Consider the following 13,847-nt stretch of genomic DNA (forward strand, 5'->3'; position numbering starts at 1 on the left):
TTGAATGTCTTTAGTACAGACCTGGTGCTTAGTTGTAATATGGGCAGGATTGCAATTTTTCTCATTGATGAATGCACAACTTCTGCACCTTTTCTCTTACCGGAGTTGATGTTTCAGTCCATTCTAACGATTGTGTAGCCATCCAACCCCACAACGGAGTCGGGATCCTGTTCCGTAAGCCAGTTCTCCGATAGACAGATCAGGCAGGTACTCTGAGAGGTATTGAATACAGGCCCGTAGCTCCTCAGTCTTATTCCTTATGCTTTGTACATTGCCATGCATAATAGATGGAAGAGGTGTTCTGAAGGGTTGTTTAAAAAAAAATCAGTTTCTGGATTCTTCCTCTACTGCCAATCAGTATGTTGGTTGTGGTATTCCATTGTAGTGTAAACGTTCAGCAAAGGGTCGGAGATTATGACATCTGCGGTTGCAGCTCGCTGTATCCAGTGGTGTAAAGTCAAAATACTTTGAAGTTTAAAGTACTACTTAAGTAGTTTTTTGGGATGTCTGTACTTTACTATTTCTATTTTTGACAACTTTTACTTTACTACATTCCTAAAGCAAATATTGTACTTTTTACTCCATACATTTTCCCTGACAACCAAAAGTACTCATTACATTTGGAATGACAGGACAGGAAAATAGTCAAATTCACACACTTATCAAGCAGTGGTCATCCCTACTGCCTCTGGTCTGATGGAACACAAATGCATCTCTTGTAAATAATGTCTGGAGTGTGACCCTGGCTATCCGAAAATGTAAAAAACAAGACAATTGTGCCGTCTGATTTGCTAAATAGTAGGAATTTTAAATCATTTATACTTTCACTTTTGATACTTTAGTATTTTTTTGCAATTACATTTACTTTTGATACTTAAGTATATTTAAAGCCAAATACTTTTACACCTTTACTCAAGTAGTATTTTACTGATCAACTTTCACTTTTACTTGAGTAACTTTCTATTAAGGTATCTATATTTTTTACTCAAGTATGACAATTGGTTACTTTTTCCACCACAGCTTGTTTGGTACGTTTCACCAAAAAACGTATTAAAACTAACAGCCAAAGTACTGCTATTTGCCTCATTATTAGCTATCTGATGTAATACCACTAAACACTTGGTTGATTGAGGTGGATTGCAACTTTAAAACACTTTAAACAAGAAAACTAACAAGGAAGAGACACGTACGACAGCGTGTTCTAGTTCCCGCTAACATCCAGTAACTTGGTACAGCCATTGAAGAGGAGTGGACAACATTGGGGTGGCAGGGTAGCCTAGTGGTTAGAGCATTGGACTAGTAACCGAAAGGTTGTAAGTTCATATCCCCGAGCTGACAAGGTACAAATCTGTCGTTCTGCTCCTAAACAGGCAGTTAACCCACTGTTCCTAGGCCATCATTGAAAATAAGAATTTGTTCTTTAACTGACTTGCCTAGTTGAATAAAGGTCAAATAAAATTTAACAGGCCACAATCAACAGCCTGATCAACTCTATGCGAATGAGATGTGTCGCTGTATAGGAGGCAAATGGTGGTCACACCAGATACTGACATTTTTTTTTAAATCCACGCCCCTACCTTTTTTAAGGTATCTGTGACCAACCTGTATTCCCAGTCACGTGAAATCCATAGATTAGGGCCTAAATCATTTATTTCAATTGAATGATTTCCTTATATGTCTGACATTTTTGCATGTTGCGTTTATATGTTTGTTCAGTGTAATTACCACTGACAAACAAATAGCCCCGTTCAGCCACTTCTAGCCACATCTACTGTAGTCCCAGGCATGTTATTGGAGTCCAAACATTGTTTTAAGTAAGATATGTATGGGGCAGCCTGGGCGGAGTAGAGATGGGGGTGGGGGACTAAGGCGGTCACTGTCCTCCCCTAACTGTCTCTAAAGATAAGAGACAAAACCACAAGTGCCACACATATTCAGTATTGTGGTCTCTCTCTCTCTCCGCTCTACAATGACTGATTCAAACCTTCCGTAAGTTAATCAAGTAACCTATTTTACGTTTGATGTACTTTTGAAATTTCCCTGTGACATTAATCCTGCATGTGTTGTTGGGTGTTACTACTATTTACAGTAAAATAGTACGGTTATTATTACAGTAGGCAATACTGATAGGGATGTCGCAAGCTAAAGCATGACGGTGCAATACATCTGACTTCAAAGTGTCAATGTTTAAATTGTGTCCCTGCATGTAAATGAATCATTAGTATCCTATTGTTATCATTTTTATTTTAGTGAAAAGAACCCGGGGGAAGAAAATAGTGGAGGTCTGAAAAAAAGGAATAAGCAGAAGAAGAGTAAGGAGGATGCCTGGAAACTTGATGGACCCAAAGACCTGTTTGCTATGGTGTGTGTGTGTGTGTGTGTGTGTGTGTGTGTGTGTGTGTGTGTGTGTGTGTGTGTGTGTGTGTGTGTGTGTGTGTGTGTGTGACTATCTATTAACTGTATAAGTTGTGATCCTTAAATATGAGAAAGAGAGTACTCTGAAAAACAGCAAGTTGAGGCCTCCCACAAATGCTCTCATAAAATCGGATCTACAATCAGATCACCCTACCACTATTCTAACCATAACCATTTGGACGAAAATAACATCTGACCCTGTATCAGTGCCTAGAGTGATCAACACTGTGTGTTTCTCCCCAGCTGGATGCTCTCCCGGAGGAAAAGCAGCAGGAGATCCAGAGGGCCCTGCACCTCTTCTCCCTGGGCAAGGGCCTCCCGAGGACCCTGGAGGAGGCCAGCAGACGCCCCTACCCCTTCTGGGACACCCAACCTGTCCCCAAACTAGGTATGGTACTTGTATGGTACCCAAACTTGTTGTAGGGTACATGGTTGATTCAAGACAGAGTAAAAGCTAAGAGATTAAAATAACAAGCCAATGTAAACCAGCAATGCTATCCAGAACCCTTTATTTATCCCTTTATCCGTCTCTCTCGCTCTCGTTCTCATATTCTCTCTCTTTCTCTCTCTCTCTCTCTCTCTGTCACACTCCAGGTGACGACAATGCCACGACCCATGGTCCTATTGAGGTGGATAAGGTCAGTGTTCGTGAGGAGCCTTACAGTCTACCACAGGGGTTCAGCTGGGCCCCCCTGGATCTGGGGGACCCTGCTGTGGTGAGTGACACTTCTCCCCTTCCTTCCTTACTGAGGCCTTAGCTGTTGTTGGATGCTGTCACTCTTTTGTTTGTGAGCGTGTTTGCATGTTATGGCTCTCTCTCTCTCTCCAATTCATATTTCAATTAAAACTCTATCGGCACGAATGTAAAGATACAACAATATTCCAAAAACGAATCGAAGTCAAAGTCAAAGTAAAGCTAACCGTATGTTAATAGTAAACATTGGATTTGATTCAATTGGATTCAATCGATTAATCAAACGAAAACACTCTCCCACTCTGGCTACCCTTCTCTCCCGTCCCTCCCCAGCTGAGGGAGCTGTGTGCTCTGCTGAATGAGAACTATATGGAAGAGGATGACAACACCTCCAGGTTTGACTTCTCCCCTGAGTATCTGCTGTGGTGAGTGAAGTTTACAGCATCTGAATGTATCTTTGTTTTGGTCTGTAGATAATCCAACTAACTATCTAACTATCCACTGCAACTCAAGTAGGTGGGTAGTTAATTGTGTTGATTTTTTAAATGTATCTCTCTCTCTCTCTCCTCCAGGGCCCTGTGCCCCCCAGGTTGGTTGCCCCAGTGGCATTGTGGGGTAAAGGTGAACGGCAATCAGAAACTAGTGGGCTTCATCGCTGCCGTGCCCACTAACATCCGCATATATGACACGTGAGTCAAAAGAAGCCATCCATATGGATGGCCATCCGTTTTTGACGGATACAAAATCTCTGTGTGGTGCAACTATTGAGTGAAACAATGTAGTAGCACTGTTGAATACAGAAACAGTCTGGCACCCAGGCTATAAAATGTTCATTATTGCATGCAGTATAATAATACCGTAGTAAACAAAGCATTATATCGTAAGCTTCTTGCTAGAAGCCCAAGTAAAACCTGGGTGTCGTGACCAAATGTGTTCCTCACAATGAATGGGTTCCCTAGGGAGAAGAGGATGGCGCAGGTCCACTTCCTGTGCGTCCACAAGAAGCTGCGCTCCAAACAAATGACCCCGGTGCTCATCAGAGAAGTCACCAGACGGGTCAACCTGCAGGGAGTCTACCAGGCCGTCTACACTGCCAGCGGGGTACTGCCCAAACCTGTAGCTACCTGCAGGTGGGTGCTACATACACATACACAAATGTAGACACACACTCAGACACACACACAATATATAGACAGTATATAGACAGACTTCACTCTAGACAGACTTTCTGAACACACAACTTAGTTATCTATTTGTTTCTCTTCTCCTGTTTACGCCCATTTCCATCCTGTGTGTACATGTTGGCAGGTACTGGCACCGCCCTCTGAACCCACGCAAGCTGATCGAGGTGAATTTCCCCATCTCCAGCCTGAGGGGCAACATGACCGTCCAACGAGCGCTCAAGCTCAACCGCCTGCTTGAAGTTAGTGTGTGGCTGGTGCCCCCCCCTGTGGCCAACACAATGCAACTACTACCAGACCCACTTAAATACACTGCAATACACTGCAATCACAATCTCATCCTGTGTGTACAGTGGCTTGATACTGAAAACTGGAATTGACCCCAATCCTGCCCTTTCTCTCTCTTTCCCGTTCTGTCAGGCTCCCAAAACAGCAGGTTTGCGGCCCATGACAAGGGGTGATGTGAAAGGGGTACACATGCTCCTTCAGGGGTACCTCAAGAAGTACCACCTGGCCCCCGTCCTGTCTCAGGAGGAAGTGGAGCACTGGTTGTTACCACGGGAGAATGTGATTGACACCTACGTGGTGGAGGTTGGTGTCCTTCCAATACCTTAGTCAGTTAGGCAAATTATTATTGTTCTCCGGGCTTTGGCAGTCCCTTAAAGCTGACAACCACAATAGGCTAAACAGTGCCAATGGCCGCCCCAGGCACATTTGTTAATGTTTTTGTTTTGAGGAAAAATATAATCCAGCATTGTGGTAAATAAAAATATATTTGTTGTTCTACCGCATGTTGGGGGGGGGGGACGGTGTTTGTTGTTTGAAATAACCCTTTTGCTGCTGTAATATCGCAAAGCGACGTGGCAATTTCACCGCTATGGATCACAGCTTTAAAGAGTGACTGAACGCACCGATTCTGCGTGCGTTTCTCTGTGGCTCATTAAGAAAAACAAGATATCAGTCTTGGGGGTGTGGTTCGATGGGGCAGTTACTGATGTTTGTCCCCCCATGAGACACCATGGGAACAAAGCCAGTATTACATCGTCAAAATAGCCCGAATGAGTCTAAGATAACTCAAGAAATCTGTAATTAATTTAGAATGTTTTTTTGCAGAGGAGGAGGTTTTTAGTGGCCCAATTTTACATCTGGTGTTTGGTGCAGTATTTCTCAAGTAAATAAATGTTGTCTTATGTAAACGAAGTCAGATCCGCTGCACTGATGGGCAAGTCAGTGTCACTGTCTGTGTGTTCTGTGGTAGGAATGGATAGAGGCAATCACCACAGCTGTGTATCATGCGTTAGTGGGCAAGTGAGCATTGTCGAAATCAAAACCTAACCGTTCATGACTCAAGTAAGTCATGACGAACTAACTTACAAAACGTAGTTTTGGATGAGATTGAATTTATGAACAAAATGATTTACACTTTGTAGTCAATTTGACACGAGAATACATTCTTCTGACTAAATTCGATGCCACATACGCCATATCAGAAATGTTGTTTATTATTGCCGTCAGTTGAGCTTCAAATCCTACTACCAACAGAGTTTACTAAAAGACCCAGTGGAGTCAAAAACGTGATTTACCTGTGTTTTATACATATTTCCACACTATGACGTTGGAATAATAGAACATTATGATAATGCCCTTCTAGTATAAGAGATGTTTGAAAAGACAAAAAAAGTGTTGGCCTGCCAGGTGGTAAATTAGCTAATAGACCAATAAGAAAAAGAGCTCCCAAACTATCTGCCAATTACAGCTAGTTTTCAGTTTTCCCTTATTCTTATTAAGTGCAGGTAGTCCTTCCATGTTTCAGTCCCTTTTCTTCTCCAATGAACACCACCCTGTTTCCCTGGCACAGAGCTCTGCTGGTGTGCTGACAGACTTTGTGAGTTTCTACACCATGGTGTCCAGGGTGTTGAACCATCCGGTACACAAGGGGCTGAAGGCAGCCCATTCCCTCTACTGTGTCTCCTCCTTCACTCCACTGCCTGACCTCATGGAGGATACTCTGTTCCTGGCAAAATCTGTGAGTGTGTGTGTCTGGGGGCCAACGTTTATGTGTGTGGGTAAACCTGTGAGTGTGTGTGTGTGTGTGTGTGTGTGTGTGTGGGCGTCAAAGCTATAGCTATGACTGTGTGAGGGCCAAGTAGTTTACGTTTACGTAGTTTGCCACAAATCAAATCGCGTGTGTGTGTGTGTGTGTGTATCAATCCCCTTGGCTAAATGCTCTTTCTCTTTCTGTCAACTCTCTTTCTCTGTGATACAGAAAGGCTTTGACATCTTCACTGTTCTGGATCTGATGGAGAACACTTCTTTCCTGGAGAAGCTCAAGTTTGGCATCGGGGACAAGAGCCTACACTACTACCTGTACAATTGGAGATGTCCCACTATAGGCCTGAAAATGGTAACTATCACTGCAGTATCTGTTATGAACCTACCTCTTAAGCTGACTCTTAAAATCCTTACTTCTAGAGGTCATTTGGAAAGTCTTACCTTACCATAACTCACTTGCTACATATACATTGTGTATAAATGGATTGTAATTATGTTGATGACAATGATGATGGTACGTACCGGCAATCCCAACTGGAAAGAAAATTGTGTTTACAAAAAATATTTTAAAAGCTATATGGATTGAGAGGTGTAATCCATAGAGTTTGTACTGTGCAAAATAAATTAGCAATAATTATTTATTATTTTGACAGGTTGGCTTGGTGGTGCTGTGATGTCCATGACCACTGATAGGTGAAGACGGTGGACCAATCCAGTGTTTCCCAAACTCGGTCCTGGGGCCCCCCCCTGGGTGCACATTTAGTTTTTTCCCTAGCCCTACACAGCTGATTAAAATAATCAAAGCTTGATGATGAGTTAGTTATTTGAATCAGCTGTGTAGTGCTGGGGGAAACACTGGACCAATCAACCAGCAAAAACATCTGAGCCGTCTATTTAAGTTTGAACTTTGACCTGCACTACTATTTGTTCTGAGGCCTTAACTGATGGCTCGGGCACAGATAAGAGGGCCATGATACTAACCAACCCAGATGAATACAGCAGGCAATGACAAACAGTGTTATCTTAAACACACAATAAACACAAAATGATGGAAGTGACACAAAACTGAATAAAGTTTCCATGAGTTAAATGTATTGAAGTCTTACAAGTATGTGGCAAAATGACTACATTTTGATTGTGGTTGTGATTCTAGACCAAGTTCAGCATCTGGGGGGGGGGGGGGGGGTGAAGAGCATGTAAGAACTTAGGAAACAGAAATGTCTAAGACTTCAAACATGTATTTGCAACAATCCCAAAGACGTTCCCAATGGGCAAAGCTGGTTGTGATAATGTCCTTCCAACCAGCTTTTGCAGGTTAGTTTCTATCTTGCTCTTATGGAACATTCCATGGCTAAACAGGATATCAATGAGAAACAACTCTCTCTTGAACGTCTAAGGTATCCATTTGCTGCTATGGAAAGTAGTAAGAGTGCTACTAACCTTGTGCTGCTTTGGCGGTATGGGCTGTTCAGGGTACTTCAACAGTCTGTTCACATAACCTCTTGTGACCTAGGAAAGATCACTGAGATGAGGGTTTCATTGTCATTTCGGACTAAGCTGTGTTGGCAAGTTGGCAACTCCATACACTACAGGTCAAAAGTTTTAGAACACTGACTCATTCAAGGGTTTTTCTTTATTTTTACTATTTTCTACATTGTACCATAATAATGAAGACATCACAACTGTGAAATAACACATATGGAATCGTGTTGTAACCAAAAAAGTGTTAGACTTATCTAAATATATTTTATATTTGAGATTCTTCAAATAGTCACTATTTACCTTGATGACAGCTTTGCACACTCTTGGCATTCTCTCAACCAGCTTCATGAGGTAGTCACCTGGAATGCATTTCAATTAACAGGTGTGCCTTGTTAAAAGCTAATTTGTGGAATTTCTTTCCTTCTTAATGCGTTTCAGCCAATCAGTTGTGTGGTGACAAGGTAGGGGGGTATACAGAAGATAGCCCTTTTTGGTAAAAGACCTAGTCCATATTATGGTAAGAACAGCTCAAATAAGCAAAGAGAAATGACAGACCATCATTACTTTAAGACATGAACCTACATACGGAAATACGGAAAACTTCAAGAACTTTGAAAGTTTCTTCAAATGCAGTCACAAAAACCATCAAGCGCTATGATGAAACTGGCTCTCTTGAGGACCGCCACAGGAATGGAAGACCCAGAGTTACCTCTGCTGCAGAGGATAAGTTCATTAGAGTTACCAGCCTCAGAAATTGCAGCCCAAATAAATGCTTCACAGAGTTCAAAGTAACAAACACATCTCAACATCAACTGTTCAGAGGAGACTGCGTGAATCATGCCTTCATGGTCGAATTGTTGCAAAGCAACCACTACTAAAGGACACCAATAATAAGAAGAGATTTGCTTGGGCCAAGAAACACGAGACATGGACATTAGACCAGTGGAAATGTGTCCTTTGGTCTGGAGTCCAAATTTTAGATTTTTGGTTCTAACCGCCGTGTCTTTGTGAGATGCGCTGTGGGTGAACGGATGATCTCTGCATGTGTATTTCCCACAGTAATGCATGGAGGAGGATGTGTTATGGTGTGGGGGTGCTTTGCTGGTGACACTGTCTGTGATTTATTTAGAATTCAAGGCACACTTAACCAGCATGGTTACCACAGCATTCTGCAGTGATACACCATGCCATCTGGTTTGGGCTTAGTGGGACTATCATTTGTTTTTCAACAGGACAATGACCCAACACACCTCCAGGCTGTGTAAGGGCTATTCTACAAAGAAGGAGAGTGATAGAGTGCTACATCAGATGACCTGGCCTCCACAATCACTTGACCTCAACCAAATTGACATGGTTTGGGATGAGTCGGACCGCAGAGTGAAGGAAAAGCAGCCAACAAGTGCTCAGCATATGTGGGAACTCCTTCAAGACTGTTGGAAAAGCATTCCAGGTGAAGCTGGTTGAGAGAATGCCAAGAGTGTGCAAAGCTGCCATCAAGGCAAAGGGTGGCTATTTGAAGAATTTCAAATATAACTTATATTTGGATTTATTTAACACTTTTTTGATTACTACATGATTCCATTTGTGTGATTTCATAGTTGTGATGTCTTCACTATTATTCTACAATGTAGAAAACAGTAAAAATAAAGAAAAACTCTTCAATGAGTCAGTGTTCTAAAACCTTTGACCGGTAGTGTACATTCACACAAACACTACCAGTATTGTGAGATATTTATTTTGTACTGCAGTCTTTCTATCTCATTCTCTCTCTCTCCCTCTGTCACACACACACACACACACACACACACACACACACACACACACACACACACACACACACACACACTTTGAAGTCGCCCAGCCATGTCCTGTGGTCGTAGACTGACTTAGTCATGTTGATCTTCTTTAGAATGGCCTGGTTCTCCAGAGAAATCTTCACCAGCTCCCTGTTCCTTAGGTCTGCGCTCACACTGGACACGCAATGGGGAAACGTACATGAGATTACATTGTCTCTGTAACCATAGAATACAACATGTAAGAGGGTTTATAATCCTGTACTAAACGTTTATTAAGTATGAAAACACTGGAAACAAATGGGAAGCTTACATGAGCATGCACTGTCTTGAATAGGTGTTACCTTAAAATCTAACATCTAATACAGTTTATAACCCTTTACAGTTTACTAACTATCTTTTAACTTTATATTAACTGTTTCCCAGAACACAGTTTGAGAAAGGGGCATTCTCATGCCAACCACGTATGAAAACCAAACTCACAGCTAAGTATCTAATCAATCACTATCAAGAAGGCAATCCATTCGAATAACTTTCATGATGGAAATCCCTCGTTTCATCACATTCAACAATATTCATGTCATGACGTCAGTGAATATTCTTGCATTCGCAAATCTCAGGCTATGTTCAAGTTAATAAAGAATAGTGGAACCCTGGTGTTGGTATACATAGATATGGCTCGGAAAGATATGATTCCCATTCATAATGGGGACATAAGTAGCCTAATGTGACGTGTTCCCACCTGGGTTTGGGCTGGTACTTGTTCCAGTTGTCCAGGCCTCCTTTGGTGCCCATGGTGCGGGCGATCCTGGACACCAGCAAGCGGTTGTCCCTCTCCAGCTCCATCAGACGCTCCTGCTCCATCTGACAGGGACATTCAGTGTTTCCTCTACCATCATTATACTCACCCCTATTTGGCTATCCAAATAGGGGTGAGTTTCCGAAAGAACAAAGATATTTAGCTTTAAGATCAATGTTCGTCAATTGCTTACCATGATCTTAGCGCTAAAGAGGATCTTTATGTTTTTGGGGAAACCGACCCTTGAACACAATAGAATAGAATCACATAGAATAGAACATAGTAGACTGGTTCTAAAGGTACCAGTGCCACCCTACCTGAATCTTTTTCATCTTTAGATGACAATGCAGATATGTGCTGGGGGCTTTGTTGTCAACCATTTGTTTAGCTGTAAGACATTGACATATGTTAGTAACAATATTGAATGAAAATAAATTCACGTGACAGATTTAGAAAAATATGGGGATACTGGTTTTCTTGAAATAACAATGTTTTTATATGACACTACTACAGGTGTGATATTGGCTGCCTAAATCACAATGCACTCAACTGCTTATGTTTAAAACACATTTGAGGTTAAAACACATTTGTGATGAAGATGTGTCCTAGCATATTCATCAAATTAGCCTTACTCTTCTGCATTCTGTCCATGTGGTATTTGTAGTGTTGGCCATCCCACATTTTTCTCAAGTTATTGTATTGTCCAGTGGTCCCAACAATGGCTGGGAAAGCCAAATAATCTGCTCTGTTCATTGCGATATTTAGATAGCACCAGTCCACTCGAAAATAAACAATCGTCAGCTTAAACAGCATCAACATTGATATTCAAATGTATCAGAATCTTCATTTGGAACCCGTTGACCAAACATTCCACTTTTGCGCTATTATGACACACTACATTGCGACCACAGGCGCGCGCAAAGGCTTCATATTTTTGCGCTGAAATTCCGATTGGAAAGGGAGAAGGTGATACCTAGTCAATTGTACAACTGAATGCCTTCAACTGAAATGTGTCTTTCGCATTTAACCCAACCCCTCTAAATCACAAATGCGTGAGGGGCTGCCTTCATTGGTTTGCGTACAATTTGTTTTACTTCTGGTAGACGAATATTTGGAGTTGTTCTCCAAATGTTCATCAGCCTAATACCTTTACGCACAACCCAAATAAACACGCACATACATCGAAATAGGGTGTCGCTTTCAGACGGGTAATGTGATACAATTACATCGTGGAACAGCCTTATAGGGCAAATACATATGAATTCAATCACTTTTTCATAAATGTTTGCTCATGATTCATGGAAGAAGTGGTCAGAAAGTGACTTTTTGGACCTGAATGCCAAAACATTCAGGAGATAGAGGTGCTCAAAGTTCATCTATTTTGCATACCACACCATCAGCTCTGACTAAGGCCTTGAGGTTGATATGTAAAGCTTATTAAACCTCTTAAAGTTGTGGCCCCTTTTTTTCAATTTCCGCCTAAAATGACATACCCAATTCTAACTGCCTGTAGCTCAGGCCCTGAAGCAAGGATATGCATTTTCTTGGGACCATTTGAAATGAAACACTTTATAGTTTGTGGAAATGTTAAAGGAATGTAGGAGAATAGAACACATTAGATCTGATAAAAGATAATATAAAGACAAAAACAACCGTTTTGGGGGTATTTTTTTGTACCATAATCTTTGAAATGCAAGAAAAAGGTCGTAATGTATTATTTCAGCTCATGTGCAATTCCGATATTGGCCACTAGATGACATCAGTGTATGTGCAAAGTTTTAGACTGATCTAATGAACCATTGCATTTATGTTCAAAATTTTGTCAAGACTGCCCAAATGTGCCTAATTTGTTTATTAAATAACTTTTCATATTCAAAACTGTGCACACTCCTCAAACAATAGCATGGTATTCTTTCACTGTAATAGCTACTGTAAATTGGACAGTGCAGTTAGATTAACAAGAATTTAAGCTTTCTGCCAATATCAGATATGTCAATGTCCTGGGAAATGTTCTTGTTACTTATTTACAACCTCATGCTAACCGCATTAGCCTACATTAGCTCAACCATCCCGCAGGGGTTAAAGTGCAGAGATCCCATCAAGAGCAGTGTGCGGGTTTCTTATTTTTTCTCATATTTTTTCAAAAAACCAAACCATGCCATGACACATCCATGTCTTCATCAGTGGAAAAGAAAAACAGTTGAGTTTTATATAATTTAAAAGCTCACAAACAAGGTTGTCAAACTATTTATAATTTCTTGAAAAAAATGTTTTCGAATAAAAACAGATTATTTTTTGTTTTGCCTTCAACATTACTTACAGTGGCAAGAACAAGTATGTGAATCCTTTGGAAATACCTGGATTTCTGCATACATTGGTCATAAGATTTGATCTGATCATCTAGGTCACAACAATCAGTGGCGCAACTAGAGTTTTATACATGGGGTGGCCAAGGCTACTTCAGGGGGTCCATAGACTATGACAGAAGATGTGTGTGTAATCCTAACCTGGCATCTAAGGAGCATGAATGAATCCTATGATTGCTGATTAGAGGTAGAAGTGATAATTCACTTAACCAGGAGTTCATCAATGTGGCAGATAGTGTGGTCCAAGGGTTACTTCACTAGAATTCTTTAACATACTATGAATAGTCAGTGTCTCGACCTCAGAACAGCAGAAAATAAAGCTCAAGCACCAAGGAGATTACATAAATTGCATAGTTTATTTACAACAAGAAAACACTGCAATTTGACATACCAGGTATCAAGCAGAAATGGACTTAAAAAAACATAAATAATTTTGGTGCCCATCAATATTACAAATTTACAGTATCAAATTTATGATCATATATATCATGTTAAGTAATAGCAACGGAAGGTTTTGGAATTGGCCAAATCAAGACCAAATTAAATCTGTGTGACCTGATACCCTTTGGATGTATCATTTTAGAATGTCAGTGTACTAGCTATTACACAGTGCAGGTTTTAATCATGACCAAAGGGACGGCCTAAGTGCCAAATTATCCTAGGGCGATTTAAAACAGCACAATTCTGCGGTTCTGGTGAGAACTGGCAAAATGTTTCACAAACTCATCCATGTTGAGGGAGCGTGCCCTCCTTGACGCAACACTGAGAATTCCGAGGTGACTTAACCTGTCATCAACCATTGTTGTCCAAAGGGGGGTTTTAATCCGTTTTAAAGCTGAGAAGCTTTTCTCGCAAGAAGCTCTGCTGACTGGTGTAACAACAGAAATTGAACAAAGTCGAAATAGCTCATGGAAGACCTCTTTCCTCATCACCATATTGTTATATATTTTTTTGCTCCTTTGCACCCCAGTATCTCTACTTGCACATTCATCTTCTGCACATCTATCACTCCAGTGTTTGATTGCGAAATTGTAATTATTTCGCCACTGTGGCCTATTTATTGAC

At 41.1% G+C, this 13,847-nt stretch overlaps 2 protein-coding genes across 2 annotated transcripts; one reads left to right on the plus strand and one right to left on the minus strand.

Moving 5' to 3' along the window:
• Positions 1-1,903: 1,903 nt before the first annotated feature.
• Positions 1,904-7,436, plus strand: nmt1b (N-myristoyltransferase 1b). The gene is made up of 12 exons (XM_029629660.2): positions 1,904-1,989; positions 2,251-2,362; positions 2,659-2,803; positions 3,010-3,131; positions 3,443-3,534; positions 3,682-3,798; positions 4,069-4,239; positions 4,418-4,532; positions 4,711-4,881; positions 6,149-6,316; positions 6,557-6,694; positions 6,996-7,436. Exons 1-12 carry the CDS (start codon positions 1,970-1,972, stop codon positions 7,014-7,016), a joined length of 1,392 nt encoding a protein of 463 aa, XP_029485520.1. The 5' UTR covers positions 1,904-1,969; the 3' UTR covers positions 7,017-7,436.
• A 55-nt stretch (positions 7,437-7,491) lies between these two features.
• On the minus strand, positions 7,492-11,229 carry LOC135564021 (sperm axonemal maintenance protein CFAP97D1-like). Its single transcript, XM_065008415.1, has 6 exons — positions 11,049-11,229; positions 10,734-10,804; positions 10,360-10,481; positions 9,671-9,794; positions 7,783-7,851; positions 7,492-7,509 (listed from the first exon to the last, which is right to left on the minus strand). The coding sequence occupies exons 1-6, from the start codon at positions 11,227-11,229 to the stop codon at positions 7,492-7,494; spliced, it is 585 nt and encodes a 194-aa protein (XP_064864487.1).
• Positions 11,230-13,847: the final 2,618 nt, after the last annotated feature.

This window comes from Oncorhynchus nerka, linkage group LG23, assembly GCF_034236695.1.
Source record: "Oncorhynchus nerka isolate Pitt River linkage group LG23, Oner_Uvic_2.0, whole genome shotgun sequence".
In the NCBI taxonomy this organism is placed as follows: Eukaryota; Metazoa; Chordata; class Actinopteri; order Salmoniformes; family Salmonidae; genus Oncorhynchus; species Oncorhynchus nerka.